Genomic DNA, 15,897 nt, shown 5'->3' with positions numbered 1-15,897 from the left:
TAAAGGCATGTGCCACCACACCCAGCTGGTTTGGAGTTTTGAGACAGGGTCTTGCTATGTATCTCTGGCTGGCCTTGAGCCTTGCTATGTCAACCAGGCTGGCCTCAAACTTTCAGGGATCCTCCTGCCTCCAACTTCCTACTGCTGGGATTATAGGCACGTACCATCAACCTGGCATACATAATTTTATTACCTGTATTTTTTGTTAGATTAGACCAAACTTTATTCAGATTTCCTTTGTTTTTGCCTAATATTCTTTTTCTGTTTCAAAATCCCATCTTGGGCATGATGTTGTGTTTAGTTAGTTACTTAAGTGTCTCTGACAAAACTTTTCAGATTCTCCTTTTTAAAATTTATTTATTTTAATTTATTTTATTTTATGTGTATGAATGTCTTGCCTCTGCATGCAATGCTTACAGAGGCCAGAAGAAGGAGTTAGATTCCCTGGAACTGGGGTTACAGATGGTTGTTAGCTGCCATGTAGGTGTTGGAAACCAAACCAAACCTGGGTCCTCTGCAAGAGCAGCCAGTACTCTTAATGGCTGAGCCATCTCTCCAGCCCCCAGAGATTCCTTTTCTGATGACCTTGAAAAATTTGACAATTGCTGACTAAGTTCATTATTATTATATTATTATTACAACTACTATTATTTAATCTTTAATTTTTTGTATATGTGTATGTGTGTGGTATGAGTACTTGTATGTATGGTTGCGTGTGTATGGGTGTACAAGTGTGCACCTGCTTGTGTGGAAGTCTGAGGCTGACATCTTCAGCTCTCTGTCTAATATTGAGGCAGGGTCTCTTGCTGAACTTGGAGCTTGCCTTTTCAGCTAGCCAGCTTTCTTGGGGGATCCCTTGACTCTGCCTGTGAGTGCTGGAATTACAAGTGGGCCACCACATCCATCTGGCATTTATACAGATTCTGGGGATCTAAACTCTGGTCCTCACTGTTGGGTAGTAAGCACTTTACCCAGTGAGCCATCTTCCCAGCTCCTTCTAACCCTTCTCCAGTGGATGCAGCAAACAAATATTCACGTGTATATTAACTCACATGTGTACTCCTGACAATAGCACACAGGGATAGCATAAGCACACGGGTGTACGTCTACACCTATAAGCTAACCACGAGTTTATACCGACGTGGTCAGCTCCAACTCATCAGCACTATGCTTTCGTGTCTCCCCATTGCTTATCTGTAACCTCCCTCTCCAACAGTGAGAATCCTGACTCCTGCCATCTGCCATCTATTTACTTGTTTCTCCAATCACGGTGCATGTGTACAGAGCTTTTAGACTTGTTAAACTGGATCTCCCAGAAGCAATTGAAATATAGTAGTTACGAATAGAGGGATTGTGAATAACTCTCTTTTTCCTCTTGCCTTATTTCAGAAGTCCTGTGGGCCAGCCCCTTTCCCCCTCCCCACTTCAGTGAAGTCATATGTCTGAATCCCATATCTTGCTTTTTTATCACCCTTAGTTGAAGTTAAAATTTTTTTTCATTCCTTAAACTCCTAGGTTTTACCAAATATGCAGTGCCATGCGCCCACCATTATAGCGTTACATAGAAAATGACAAAAAATTCCTTTCCCCCAATTTGCCCATTTGACTGTCTCTCAAACCATCAGACACTAGACTATTTTCCACCTAACTAATTTTGCTTTTTATAGACTTTATTAACAGAACACACATGTATGTATCTTTACATACTGGCTTCTTTTAGTAACATGCTTTCAGAATTTATTCATGTTGTTTTAGCATAATATTTTTGTATAAAAATATGTATCCATTATTATCAAAATATTAATCATCATTCCCTTTTAAATATGGTAATGAAATCCTTAATAAATGTTGGTAGGAGCCAATGAGGAAGGGAAAGAGCAGGTTTACAAAACTGGGCAGATGAGGAAACAGCATTTGTTCATTGAAATCATTTTTACATAACATATTACATGGAGTATAAAATCACATAAAGCACATGTTGAAGAGTTCCACTGCCAAATGCTTCTCCATGTTAAAATCATACAGAGAGACAAATTCACTTCAAGGCAAGCTCTATTTTAAAAAGCCTTGATTAGGAAACTGATGGATCAAAGGTTGTGTCTGCGTTTCCATTTAAAATGTTTCATTTTGAGGGGATGATCTAGACTATTAACATACTAGATTTTCCTGGAATTCAAATATGTCCTATTTATTTAAAGCCCAGTTTTCACAGTTAAGAGCACCATCACTGTTCAGAGAGACATGTATTGAGTGGCAAAGCTGGATGCTTGCTTATTCAAGCTCCAAATGAATTTCAGAAATCATCAATCGAATCAAAGACCCCATGGCACTGGTTCCACTTCGACCATCCCTATCAGAGGATAAGGGGAATGAAAAGGTTATAGTTCTTGTGAGGGCATGTTGGGATGAGTCCCCAGAGAAAAGGCCTACTTTCTCTTCCATCAAGAAGATTCTACAAGAAGCCAGTCCCAGAGGGTGAGTCAGATGTGCAACAGAGGCTTCCTCTTGGTCCCATCCCCCTCCCCTCCCCCTCCCCTCTCCCCTCTCCTCCGCTCCCCTCCCCTTCTTTGTCCTTTCTTTCCAATTCCTTTCCCTTCCCCCTCTCCTCTCTCCCTCTCCTCTCCTCCATCCTTCATTTCCCCATCTTCCTTCCCTCTCTCCCTTTTTCCTTCTTTTAACACATATCCACTTAGTGCCTATCACATGGAAAGCACTGTGCCATGCGCTGGCTAAAGTGAAATGCCAAATACTTCCTTTGTTTCGTTGACATGGATCAGACATCAGTGATGCCCCTGACCACTTTGTCCATTTCAGGCATCATTAATCAGTCAAGGCACTCTCTCTCAGGGCGTTTTAAAAAACTATTTTATGTGTATTATTCTTATTTTTTATATGCACCTGTGTTGTGCAGTACCTATGGAGGTCAGAAGAAGGCATCAAATCCCCTGGAACAGGAGTTACAGATGGTTGTGGGTGCTGGGAACTGAACCTGGGTCCTTTGCAAGAGCAGCAGTGCCCTTAACCACTGTGCCATCTCTCCAGTCCCTCTCAGGAACTTTGGACTTTGCCTTAGCATCTTTTTCAAATCATTATTCCAAAGGTCACAACTAATCATTTGGGGTTGGAATACAGGATAAAAATTACTCACCCACTTTATTATTCATTTACAGAGCTGAGGATTGAATCCAGGACCACTGAGTTTCAGTCTCAGTCCTAGAGTAGGTTATTGACTTTGGGCTACACATAACTCTTAAATCATTTTCTCAATAGTAGCTCTCTTCATATCAGGCTGTTAGGATCATTTTAAATACAATGACTATTTGATCCCACAGGGGTAGCAAATGTTGACAGAAAGAGCCCTGGCCTGGAAGTGTCTACTAATTTTTCATTTAACTTTGTATTCTAAGCAGAACAGCCCTGCATTCTGCATTCTCTAGATTATAATAGTTTCTTATTTCTAATTTTTATATTATTTTAATAGATGTACGAAATATTGGTAGTTATGGTATAACAAATGATGTTCAAGATATGTATACTTCGAGGAATGATTAAATCAAGTTAATTAACATAATGCTATATATCTTGGATCTTCCTTCCCCCTCATCATTTTTACTCAACATCTTTTAGTCAACATCTTTTTACTCAGAAAATATGGTACTAATTTAAGACAAACTTATTGCCATCTGAATCTTGGTCTCCTCATCTAAAAGATGAGGCATTTAAATGACTCTTAGGACATGTTAACGTCTGCATTCTTTTGAAGCTGTACAAGCATACTGGATACCATGATGGGCAAGTTGGAAGTGTACACCAATCACCTGGAGGAGGTGGTGGAAGAGAGGACGTGCCAGCTGATGGCAGAGAAGAGGAAGGTGGAGAAGCTGCTGTTCACCATGTTGCCCAGGTATTCTGGAACAGTGGAGGCTGTTCTGGTTTCACTACTGCTGCTGTGATGCAACCCTCTGACCAAAAGCCACTTAGGGGGAGGAAAGGGATTATTTGATTTACAATCCCAGGTTGCAGTGCATCACTGAGAGGAAGCCAGGGCAAGAACTCGAAGCATCACACTCACAGTCAACAGCAGAGAGTGAATGAATACAGGGATCTTGCTTGCTCCTTGCTACTCAGCTTTCTCTACTCTTACACAGTTCAGGAGCCCCCTCCTAGGAAATGGTGGTACTACCCACCAGCTAAGTCAATGAACAGCTAAGATTACCTCTCCCCCAATCAATCTGACCTGGGAAATCTCTTAATTGAGAGTCCCTTCTCAAGTCATTCTGTGTTGTGTCAAATTGACAATTAAAACTAACCAGATTAGAGGATATACCAAAGAAACCTAGTGAATGCTCCTCTAAGTAAGAGGCTTCACATGAAGGGAGTATTTCCATATTTCTGTTGTCCTTTTCCTAAGAGAACAGCAGGCTCTTCTAAAAGGGATCAAGCATTGATTGTGTGTGTGTGTGTGTGTGTGTGTTTAATCTGGCACACCTTGTTAGATAGAGATAGAGGCAAACCTCTCTATCCGCAGAAATATGTAGTGTGGTTTGTATGGAAGCTGTGGATGCAGCAACAGGAAATTGACCACTAGATGGCAGTGTAGTTTCATGAGTCTGATTTTTGACACCTCGATACTGCAGTTCGGGCCTCTGAAACCTTGGGCAGTGTAGTATGTACCTGTGATATCAGACTCAAAACTTATTTCGTCTTTGCTTCGTTTTTCATCTGTGCACTTTCTCAACACTTTGAAGAAGCATTTGCTGTTGAAATTTTTGTGCATTTGCATGTTGATTGAAAAAGTGGGAGTGGGGTTTGAATGTGTTAATAAGAGAAGTAAAAATACTAATTTGTGGGTTGGGGAGTAGTTACGTTTACTTTCATCTGCAGACCAAATCTTTACCATCAAACTCTATGTCCAATAAGGAGAAATGAGAGGTCTTCAGTAAGAAAACACTATGCTTTAATTTTGATTATTATTATTTTGCCATTTTGCACACGCACACTGACCACCATCACCTCCCATCATCCTACCACTCCTATCCACCCTCCCTGCTCCACACAAATTTCTCTCTCATGTTCAAGTCTATTCATTTTGTTTTGTGACCCAACAAGATCAGGGCCATCTGTGTAAACTGATCTGTTGAAGCCAGGAGGACTGGGCAGAGAGTACATAGCCAAAGACAATGATTACCCCTCTCCTAGAATCTATCAACAGTCAATAGTTCAGAGGTAAAGGGTAGGACCCAGTGAGCCCTTCCTCCTTCCTTGACTTATGGGTGATAGAGCCGGTCTTGTGTGGGCCCAGGGCAAGTAACTGCAGTTGATGTGAGTTAATGATTGCAATGGTTGTAGTACATCCAGAGGATGGATTTCATAGCCCTTTATCTGTCAGCTCTTACATACTTCTCCCCCTCTCTTTGTCAGTGTTCTTAGAGGGGGATGGTGTAAATGACTTGTTCAGGCCTGGGCCCATATCCAACTCTTAATTTTTGAATCTTGGGCAGCCATGAGTCTACATTCTCCACTATCCCTTGTAAGGTTTCTCTGGTTAAGGCAGGGAGCTGTGTTTGTCTATGGGTACAGGCATGGATACTTAGAAGACAGTTTATTGCTATGTCAGTTTTGTTAACCATTGGAAATATGCTTCCTGCGTGGGGCTACTACCTCCCTAGACCTGGACTGTTAGCCAAACTTGAAGTACTAGACATTAATCCCCTCCATGCCCCATGAAGTGTGTCTTAACTACATTCAGGGGGCAGTTGGTTACTCTCCCAACTGCACAAGTGGGCACATCTTACTTTCCAACTGGCTTCTTTCTACCTCTTTTATGCCAGATAAGGTTAATCCTTATCCCACCTCACACCCTCATTTTCCCTCATCTACCTGCCTCCCTCCCTGTCTAAACCTCATACTACCCCCCATATCCTTTTCTTTTAACCTATGTTCTACTATCCCCCTTCCTTAAGATAACCCCTTCACCCTATCCCCTTTCTTGTTTCCTGGCTTGTACAGGTACTCCATGTTAGACACACCATACCAAGGAGTTGAAGCTAAGAACCTCATATGAAACAGAATATGAAGCGTTTGTCTTTCGAGGTGTGGGCTACCTCACTTAGAACACCCTTTTTCCAATCCTATTTCCCTGAAAATTTCATTTTTCTTTAACAGAGTTATATTCCATTGTATGTACCACACCTTCGTTATTCATTCATCAGTTGTTGGGCACATTTCCTAGCTATTGTGATTAGAGCAATAATGAATGGGTATGTAGGTATCCCTGCTGTAGGATATAGAGTCCTTTGGGTATATATCCAGGAGTGGTATAGCTGGGTCACATAGTAGTTTTATTTTTAGTTTTTTGAGAAACTTTCAGACCAATTTCCAGAGTGACTACCCTGGAAGAGAATTTTTATTTATTTATTTATTTTTTTATTTACTTATTTATTTTATTTTATGTGTATGAGTGTTTTGCCTGCATGTATGTATATGTACCACATGTATACAATACCCGCAGTGGCCAGAAGAAGGCATTGGAGCTCCTGGAACTAGAGTTACCGAGAATTGTTAGCCATTGTATAGATGCTGGGAACTGAACCCAGGTCCTCTGTAAGAGCAACTAGTGCTCTTAACTGCTGAGTCATTTCTCTAGTCATTTCTAGCCTGAGAAAAGCTTTTTTGATTTCCTATGTATTTTTTGTGGAATTTTTGTGGATTTCATACATTTAATCATATTTAGACCTCCCCTATCTGCACTGCCCCCATAGGATTTCACACATTCTGTTTTATATGTTAAAGCTTATTGAGTCAAGTTTGTTACCCAGCTGTCTCTTGGTGTGAGTTCATCCACCGGAGCCTGTTTAGCCTATCACTCCCTTAAAGAAGATCAACTCTTCTTTACCCATCAGTGATCACCTGCCAATAGTTCCTTGGCTAAGGTTGTGGCTTCCTGGTCATTTTCCCAGTCCTGTGCTGGTTTTCTGTCTGATCGAGTTTGCATGGGTTTTGTTGCATGCTGTCACCATTGCTGTAAGCTCATATGAGCGAGTTCCCAGGAGTCTGTGTGACTCGTTTCTTTGTGGTCGTGTGCCACCCCTGTCTCTTACAATGTTTCTGCCCCCTTTTCTGCAATGGTCCCTGAGGCCTAGGTGGGTGAAGTTTAATACAGAAGTCCTGTCGAGAGACCCACACTCTGCGGACTCTTATTCCTATGCTTTGGTCAGTTATGGCCTTCTGTGTACATCACTTTCTGTTGCATGAGGAAGCTTTGCTAATGAGAATTGAGAAACGCATTAGTATCTTCTCTACCACTTGTTCCACTGTGTTCCATGAGCCTTTGGTGTAGTGCTTCCATTGTTGATGGTGCCACTTAGGGTTGGACATCTCACAGACCCTTGTTCTCTGTATGTATATGACCAGTTGTGGAGCTCTGTACTAGACTCTGTTGCATAAGAAGCTCCTTTGATGGTGGTGACTGATATACTTGTCTGCAAATATAAGGATCCATATTTAGTATATAATAAGAGGTTGTGTTTGTCAAGAGATATGACAGACGTAGGATTTTCTCTAGGCTCCATGGCCTCTCCAGCCGTGTGTATTTGGCTATGTTTACAGTGCCACATATGAGTGCTGTCCTGTTGAGTGGGCTTTAAGTCCAATTAGATAGATGTTGATTATTTCCAAGATAAAAGTGCCACTACTGCACCAATGAAGTTTGTTGTCCTGGTTGCTCTTGTAGTTATTAGGCTTTAAAGCTGGGGTTGGACTGTTGATTGATTTTTCTCCCGTAGCAGCTTGCAGGAGAAAACCTTTTTAGTAAAGGCATTTGTGTTACCTGCTCTCTGACTCCTCAGTTTATAACCTCCACCTAAAATATCTCTTTAGAGAAAATGCAGGTGGTACATGCATGTTCACAAGAATCCCTCTAGTAGTAAATTGTGTTAAGTAAAAACCTAGCCCCCTGAGGCCAAAGGATGTGAGAGGGTGAATTTTCAGAGATCTGTGGAAGATAAACTGAATATGATTCTGTTAAAAAAATGATCCCCTTTTCTGATTTCAGCTTCATTGGAGAACAGCTCATTGCTGGAAGGTCTGTGGAGCCAGAACATTTTGAGTCTGTGACAATCTTTTTCTCCGACATTGTGGGATTCACAAAACTGTGTTCTCTCAGCTCCCCTTTGCAAGTGGTGAAGCTCCTTAATGACCTGTACAGTTTGTTTGATCACATAATACAAGCCCATGACGTGTACAAGGTGAGCCATGCAGCTCTGGGCTATGAAGCAAACAGAACCTCATCGCTGTTCTGGGGTGTAGTTGAGGATGGAGTGCATCTCAGATCATCTCAATCCATGGGAGAGGCTCAATATTTTATTCATGCTTGCCTTCAAAATGGGTTTGATTAGTTACAGATGTATGTGCTTATCAAGAGTCACTGTGTGAAGGTTGCAGAGGTGACTCAGTCACTAAAGTATTTGCCTTGCAAACAGGAAAACTTGAGCTCAGTCCCCAGAACTCATGTAAAAAAGTAAGCTGAGCTTAGTGGTACTTCTAATCTTAGCATTGGAGAGGGAGAGATAGCAGATCCTTGGGATTTGCTGGCTAGCCCACCTAGCCTAGTTGGTGAGTACCAGGCCAATGAGAGACTCTATTTCAAAAAACAAGGTAGAAACTGGGTATGGTGACACATGCCTTTAATACCAGCATTGGAGAGGCAAAGGCAGAGTGGATTTCTGTGAGACTGAGGCTAGCCTAGTCTATATAGTTGGTCCCAGGCCAGCTGGGGCTATAGGGAGACCCTGTCTCAAAAACAAAACAAAATAAACAAAACCCAACAAGGTGAACAGTGACTGAGGCATAACAATGAAGGTTGTCCTCTGGCCTCCATGCATATGAACACACACACACACACACACACACACACACACACACACAATCACCATATATATCCTATGTTTCCTCCCAGTATTTTAATATCACCATAAATGTGTTTCTAAAGAGACATTGACCAGTATTAGTACATCCCTCTTCTTCTCTCATGAATCTGTTTCCTTCAGACCCTAAGCAGCTCATACCTCCTGCCTTGGACCCACTGTGGCTCTTCTGCTGGTATGATCCTTAGCAACCCAGAGTAAAGATAGACTCTCTGAGTTTAGACTGTTGGACTGAGGCTGAAGGGGAGATGGCGGTTGCTATCACCTGCATGGTGCTGTTCAAAAGACCTATGAAGATAGTTACCCAGAGTAGAAAGCATTTGTGGGAGGACAGCAAGCCCAGCAGCAATGTCACTCTGGGTGGCGGTGCTCATGACTGCCCTGCATGTTCTCTGACTTCTTCAGTGGACTCAGACCATGGTTCCAGGGGTGGTACCATGTGCCTGTGCACACACCATACTTGGTAGTCAGCTGTAGTCATCCTGCCTATGACTCTAGGACCGTCTCTGCTGGTGTTCTGGGATTGATAAGGTTTGGGGAGCAGTATAACCATATCCCTGGGTGACAGATACTCAGTGGCCAACTCCAAGTATTTCCCACAAATGATACCTCTGTTCAGGGTTGAAAAGCTGGCATGGGTAGCCTTCAAGAGCAGATCCCTTACTCCACAGACCAGAATCTATCCTGCCTAGCGCAGTGTCCTCTGGGTCTTTCTTCCTAAGTTTTCTTGTCAGTGATGCTTGGCACATGTGGGTATTATATGTGGTTTATATTTTCCAAGGTTGTTCTCAAGTAGGGAAAGGTGACCTGGGAGCAGATGAGACTTGCTGAGTAGTTGACTTTTTGTGATTTGGGGGTCACAAAGAGAGAGATATTCCTATAGGACAGAATTGTTCCTACTACAAGTGCAAAAGGGTGAAGCCTTAAGCATCTATCTATTATTGCTATGTGAAAAGGGGATCTGAACCCTGACTTTGTCAGGAGGGTCAGGGGAGAAGAGGGCAAACGAGAGATACAAATGTGTATGCATGTGTAAGGGGATATAGTTCAAAAGACATCTACATGTATAAGAGCCCTTGCATGGGATGAGGGTATTTCAGGTTGGCTAAGATAGATTCCACTTGATCCTTCAAGATTTATCCAACAGATCTTGGGCTGGGGATATGGTCACCAGTATGGTCCAATCTCAGAGGCACAAGCAGTGACTATGAGGAGGAGGCAGGTTTTGTGGAGGAACCAGGTCAATATCAGCAGCTTCAAGAAATTCTGAGACTTGGATGGGGTAGAGATCAGCAAGAGTGGGGCTTTGAAGGATGTAGCCTCAGGAGGTGGCTGGGAAATGGGGGCCTTTTTGTCCAACCCCATCTCCTCCCCATCCCTCAGAGGAAACAAAGGTCACTTTGTTGTGCCATTTTCAGGTTGAAACCATTGGAGATGCGTACATGGTGGCCAGCGGGCTTCCCATCCGCAATGGAACCCAACATGTGGACGAGATTGCCACTATGTCCCTGCACTTGCTCAGTGCCACCACCTACTTCCAGATTGGGCACATGCCTGAGGAGCAGCTCAAACTCCGCATTGGCCTCCACACAGGTAGCCAGAGCTGATGACAAGTGGATGATGCTCTGTATGACTGCAAGTGGCCCTGGGCCTGAGCCCTATGTCTGAGGCTTTTAGAAACACAGCTGTTAACTGACAATAGTGTTGTGGGACAACACAGATTGGGCATGTATTCCCAGTTAGCTGAGCTGCTTGGTAGTAATAAGGATGCACAGTGGCTCCAAGATGTTGAACTGAAAATAAAGAAAAACAAAACCCAGGAGTCCTACTGAGTGGCTTCTCCTTCATGTATATGTTTCAATTGCCCTTTGTTGTGTTCTGTCTTTGTCAAAATTATGGGCATGGAACATGCGGAGAAAGGCACCCATGCTTGGCTTAACACTCTATCATTGTACTGAATTTTGTTTTCTGAGATCTTACTGTGTAGCTGAGGTTGGCCTCAAATTTGTGATCATCCTGCCTCAGCCTCTCAGCATCCCTGAAGGTACAGGCAGGTGCCTTAATATCCTTTGGATAATAAACTCATATTTTCATTTTTCTTGGGTCTCCAAAATGGGGACTTGCTTCTGCTTGTGTGTTTCCTTTTACTGTCCAACTAAAATAAAACACCTGATCTCCAGTCAAAATTAATTACACAAGTTTGTGTTGCGGTAGGGTTTGTTTATTACTGTAGTTCATAAATCCCATGGCCATTGTTTGACTATGTTGTTTTCTACCAGAAGTATGTGAGTTCTGTAGGTTACTTTAGAAAAATCCCAAGGTATGTGTGCCAGGCTTTGCCCCAAGAAAGCTCTTAAACAGTTATTGAATTAATTGCCTCTATGGACCCGATGGACATCATGGAGCCCAACCTTGGGAAATGCAGGCAGTTATGCCCTGTCCTTCTCTCCTCCTTAGGTCCTGTGGTGGCTGGTGTGGTGGGGATCACCATGCCCAGATACTGTCTGTTTGGAGACACCGTGAATATGGCATCCAGAATGGAAAGCAGCAGTTTACGTGGGTATCATTCAGCACTCTGCAAACACAATATCTCTGTCCCTCTAGTCCTCTATCTTTAACCAGTGGGTATTTTTAGAAGACTCATTTGCATTTTGTCTTCTGTTTTCCATCTGGACGATAGGATCATTAGCCCCTAGAGACAACCCTGAGCACAAGCTGTATAAACAGGATTTTCCCCTGTTCTCAGTGGAGTCACTTGAACACACAAGACTTCCTCCTTCCAAGTCTTTCCATTTGTGTGTGTGTGGGGGGAGTGTCTTTTTATGTATGTGCACTTGTGTGGAGGCATGTACTCACTCATGCATGTGTACATGACGAAGCCAGAGGTAGATCTCAGGTAGATCCTATTGACTCTCCACTTTATTTTTGAGACTCTCACTGAACCTGGAACACACTGATTGGCTAGGCTAGGTGACCAGCAAACCCTCAAGATTCACCTGTCTCCACTCTAACCACCCTAGCACTGGGATTGCAGACATGTACCACGTCCAACTTCTATGTGGGTGCTGGTCATCAGGACTCAAGTCTGCGTCTTGCACAGCAAGCACTTTGTGCACTGAGCCATCCCTCCCATCCTTCTTTCCATTCTCAACAGATATGGACTGAAAGCGTGAAGGTGCAGAACAGGAATTGGAAATCATTTTCTGCACAGGGACAGGCAGTAACTATTTTAGACTTTAGGGACCATTTTCAGCTTATTTTCAGCCATTTAATTCTGATGTGGTAGCTCAAAAGTAATCTTAGAAACATGTAAATGAATAGAAAGACCCTGTTCTAATAAAACTTTATTTGCAAACACAAATAGTGGACTGACTATGGCCTATGAGTGGTTGTTTTCTCATCTCTGAGAAAGAATATATTCTTGTTGGTATAGAGGAAATCTATCACCAGGCACTCTAGGAAACATATTCTTTTGCTTTCTAGTAATTTTATTGCACTAATTGTGGATCAATGTATGCCCTTTGTCATTGAAACATGGAAAAAGATTTCCTTAGTGATTTAAGTTTCAAAGAATTTAGGTTAACAGTGCTTTGAATGCACAGATTTATCATAATATAAATACACACACAATTATTTCATTGTCTAAGGTAATCAACCAATTTAAAATCACGATTTAAAATTTCAAGGACAGTCTAAAGAATAACTTGGAAGTTGGCTCTTAGGTAAGCTCCAAACCTAACTCTAGTTGCACTTTTGGATATAATCAGCATTTTTAAGTACTATATCTCAGCTCATTTCAGAAACTTTGAGGAGCCCAATGGACTTCCATTCATAGGGACTGAAAAATTGTACACTTGTCCAGTTCTCAGTGTTTCTAAACCCAATACTAAAACTTGAGCAGCACCCAGTGGTGTCTGATGAATGCACAGGGTCCCAGCCTATATGGCCTAGATATCAGCTTTTATTTGTGTTTTAAAATTATTTGCAAGATTTATTTTACTTTTAATTACATAGAATGCACAGGGTCCCAGCCTATATGGCCTAGATATCAGCTTTTATTTGTGCTTTAAAATTATTTGCAAGATTTATTTTACTTTTAATTACATATCTCTCTCTCTGTATGTGTGTGTGTGTGTGTGTGTGTGTGTGTGTGTGTGTGTGTGTGTGTACTGTTCCAGTTTGCTTCTCTGTTGCTGTGATAAAACACTGACCAGAAGCAGTTGAGGGAAGGTAGGTTCATTTCCTTTTGAACTTCCAAGGCACAGTACATCTTTGGGAAAAGTCAGGGAAGGAGCTCAAGGCAGGAGCCGAAGCAGAGACCACAGAGGAACGCTGCTTACTGGCTCACTTCCCCCTGGCTTTCTCAGCCACTTTTCTTGTATAGCCCAGGCCCACCTGCCTGGGGGAAGGCACAGCCTATAGTGGACTGGACCCTCCTACATCAACTAGCAATCAAGAAAATGTACCACAGACAGGCCTACAGGTCAATCTGATGAAGAAATTGCTCAATTGAGGTTCACTCTTCCCAGGTGTCTCTAGTTTATATCAAGTTGGCAAAAACCAACCAGTGTATATGCCTTGTATGTGCAGGTGTCCACTGAGGTCAGAACTGGTGTTACAGTCAGTTGTGAGTCACCCAATGTGGGTGCTAGAAACTGAACTTGAGTCTTCTATAAGAATGGAACCTGCTCTTACCTACTGTCATCTGTCTAGCACCCCAATTTGTAATGTATGTATATATGTATATATGTATGTCTATATGTATCTCCATCCATCCATCCATCCATCCATACATACATACATATATACATACATACATCTGTTTGTTTGAAACAATGTCTTAATGTAGCTCAGACTGGCTTTGAATCATGTAGCAGAGGCTGGCCTTGAATTCCTGATCTTTCTGTCTCTTCTTCCCAAGTGCTGGGATTGCAGTACTCAGCTATGTGCTTTATTTAATGAGAAGTGCTGGGAATCAAAGAACCAGAGTAGGGTAGATTCCCTTTCCAAGGAAACCCCCACCCCCTGACGCCAAGTGACAAGATAGTAACTAGGTAATGACCAATTTTTGGCAGCTCTCCGGATCCACGTATCTCAGAGCACTGCCGGCGCCCTTCTGGCAGCAGGAGGGTACCATCTACAAAGGAGAGGCACCATTCCAGTCAAGGTAAGGCTGGGCCAACTGTGCTTTACCTGCTCAATTTGGGCCCTTGACAGACGTGTTGAAGAACTGGGAGAGACGAATGACTCTCTACACTAATGATGTGTCGGCTTCCGCTTGGGCACTCCAGTGTAGCCACTCACATAAACCAACAGCAGAGACCACCCAAGGAATCATTATAACACTTTTCCTCTGTGTCCCACCACCTGGGGCTAAGGTGTCCAGAGAGAGAGGCCAGAAATCCATTGGCTTGGCCTTGGAGATACCACGACGTCATCTCTATTCATTATATTAAAAACAAAAAACAACTTTTTTTTCTTTCTTCTTCACTCTGGTCTGTCACTGAAATGATTGCATGACACATTTTCATCAGCCCCTTCAGATTCCCCTTTCCCAAGGTGGGGAGGAGAGAACAGGTGCTGCTCTTGTGATGTCCTCAGAATCATCTTGGAGATGTACACATAGGACCAGTGGTTGGTCACCACGACACTGCATGTCTGGGTAGGAGTGGGGACCTAAAAGAAGTGAAAGGGATGGCTGTGGCTGTAGCTCAGTGGTAGAGCATTTACTTAGCATGCATGGGGATGTAGGTTCAATCCCCAGTACTGTAAAAAGGAAAAAAGACATTGAAAGGGAAGAGAGTGGCATCAAACCCTTGGTTTGCTAAGCTTGGCCCTGGGGCACTGTATGCCTTCAACTGACTTCAGCTAGGAGGAAGACCTTCTGGGAAGAACTGTGGACCCTGCTTAGGATCCTGCTTGGGATCCTGTACCACTCCTTACTAGTTGTCTGATTTGGGGACTTGTTTTTTCCATGTGGAAAATGGGCATGGTGAAAATTCTGGGTTCCAGTAGTCAAAGTAACATATATGTGAGGTTCTTTACCTGGTGTCCAACTCACTCTTAGAGTGCAGTATATTTTGTTAAATTTAGGGTAACAAACTTTAGTCTCTGTAGCCCTTCCACATTAGAGCATTGCTGATTGCTTACGTAGAGAGTCGTCAAGATTTCATCTGTAAGGAGGTCTTTTCATTACAGAGGTGGCTCCTGTTGTACAGACAAGCAAGCCAGACATGTTATGTGGCCCCAGGCAGTCCCTCCTCTGTGACTCACCGGAGCCTCCTTTGCTTCCCACAGGGCAAGGGGGAACAAACAACCTTCTGGTTGAAAGGCAAAGATGGCTTCACTATTCCACTCCCCGAGTTTACTGGGGAAGAAGCTGAAGTTCCAGAGATCTCGTGAGGAGGTGGGTATGTTCTTTCAGGATGTTTGTTGAGGCCCACTGAAGTGTGTGTGGATTTCTCTTTGGGATGCATCCAGTATCCCATTGGAGAGGTGCAGTTCTGGGGTATTGAGTTAGTCTCCCACTAGGGGGTGCTATTTAGCTGATGCTGCCTGCTCCAGACTTTCCTCTCAGCCTGTAGCCTTAGTGTGCACATGGATAAGGTGGGTATGGTGTACTCAGTTTCTGGGACCTGCCAATGAGCCCGTCCTAGCTGACAGGGACTTTCAGACCAATATTACATGAATTTGCAGCAAATTCATTTCCTTCTGGGGGAGGGTGAGGGGAGGGTGAGGCCTGGACCTCAGCACATACTGCTGCAAGGCAGCTACCCCTTAACCTCTTATTTCTCTTCTCATTTAACCAGCTTGTAAGGAACTAGGAGCCAGTGTCAGAAAGGCCTTCAGTATGTGCTCAGGGCAAAAGCTCTTGGGTGTAGGTAGACCCAGAAGCCCAGCAGTGCTAAGTCATTATAGGAAGACAGGACCACTGCAGTGCTGGAAGGCTCGGTTCACAGCTCTGACTTCCTAT

At 43.1% G+C, this 15,897-nt stretch overlaps 1 protein-coding gene across 1 annotated transcript in view; it reads left to right on the top strand.

Annotated features, from left to right (window-relative positions):
- LOC103731771 (guanylate cyclase 2G-like) overlaps positions 1-15,897 on the top strand; it is a 47,244-nt gene that overhangs the window by 28,146 nt on the left and 3,201 nt on the right. The window contains exons 15-21 of the mRNA XM_008830240.2: positions 2,298-2,475; positions 3,764-3,904; positions 8,054-8,246; positions 10,343-10,517; positions 11,382-11,480; positions 14,000-14,091; positions 15,222-15,330. Of these exons, the coding sequence (XP_008828462.1) occupies positions 2,298-2,475; positions 3,764-3,904; positions 8,054-8,246; positions 10,343-10,517; positions 11,382-11,480; positions 14,000-14,091; positions 15,222-15,326 (983 nt within the window). The 3' untranslated portion in view covers positions 15,327-15,330. The remainder of the gene's footprint in view (positions 1-2,297; positions 2,476-3,763; positions 3,905-8,053; positions 8,247-10,342; positions 10,518-11,381; positions 11,481-13,999; positions 14,092-15,221; positions 15,331-15,897) is intronic.

Source organism: Nannospalax galili, unplaced genomic scaffold, assembly GCF_000622305.1.
Source record: "Nannospalax galili isolate Female #2095 unplaced genomic scaffold, S.galili_v1.0 scaffold974, whole genome shotgun sequence".
NCBI lineage: Eukaryota > Metazoa > Chordata > Mammalia > Rodentia > Spalacidae > Nannospalax > Nannospalax galili.
This window is presented reverse-complemented; position numbering and strand designations above follow the sequence as displayed.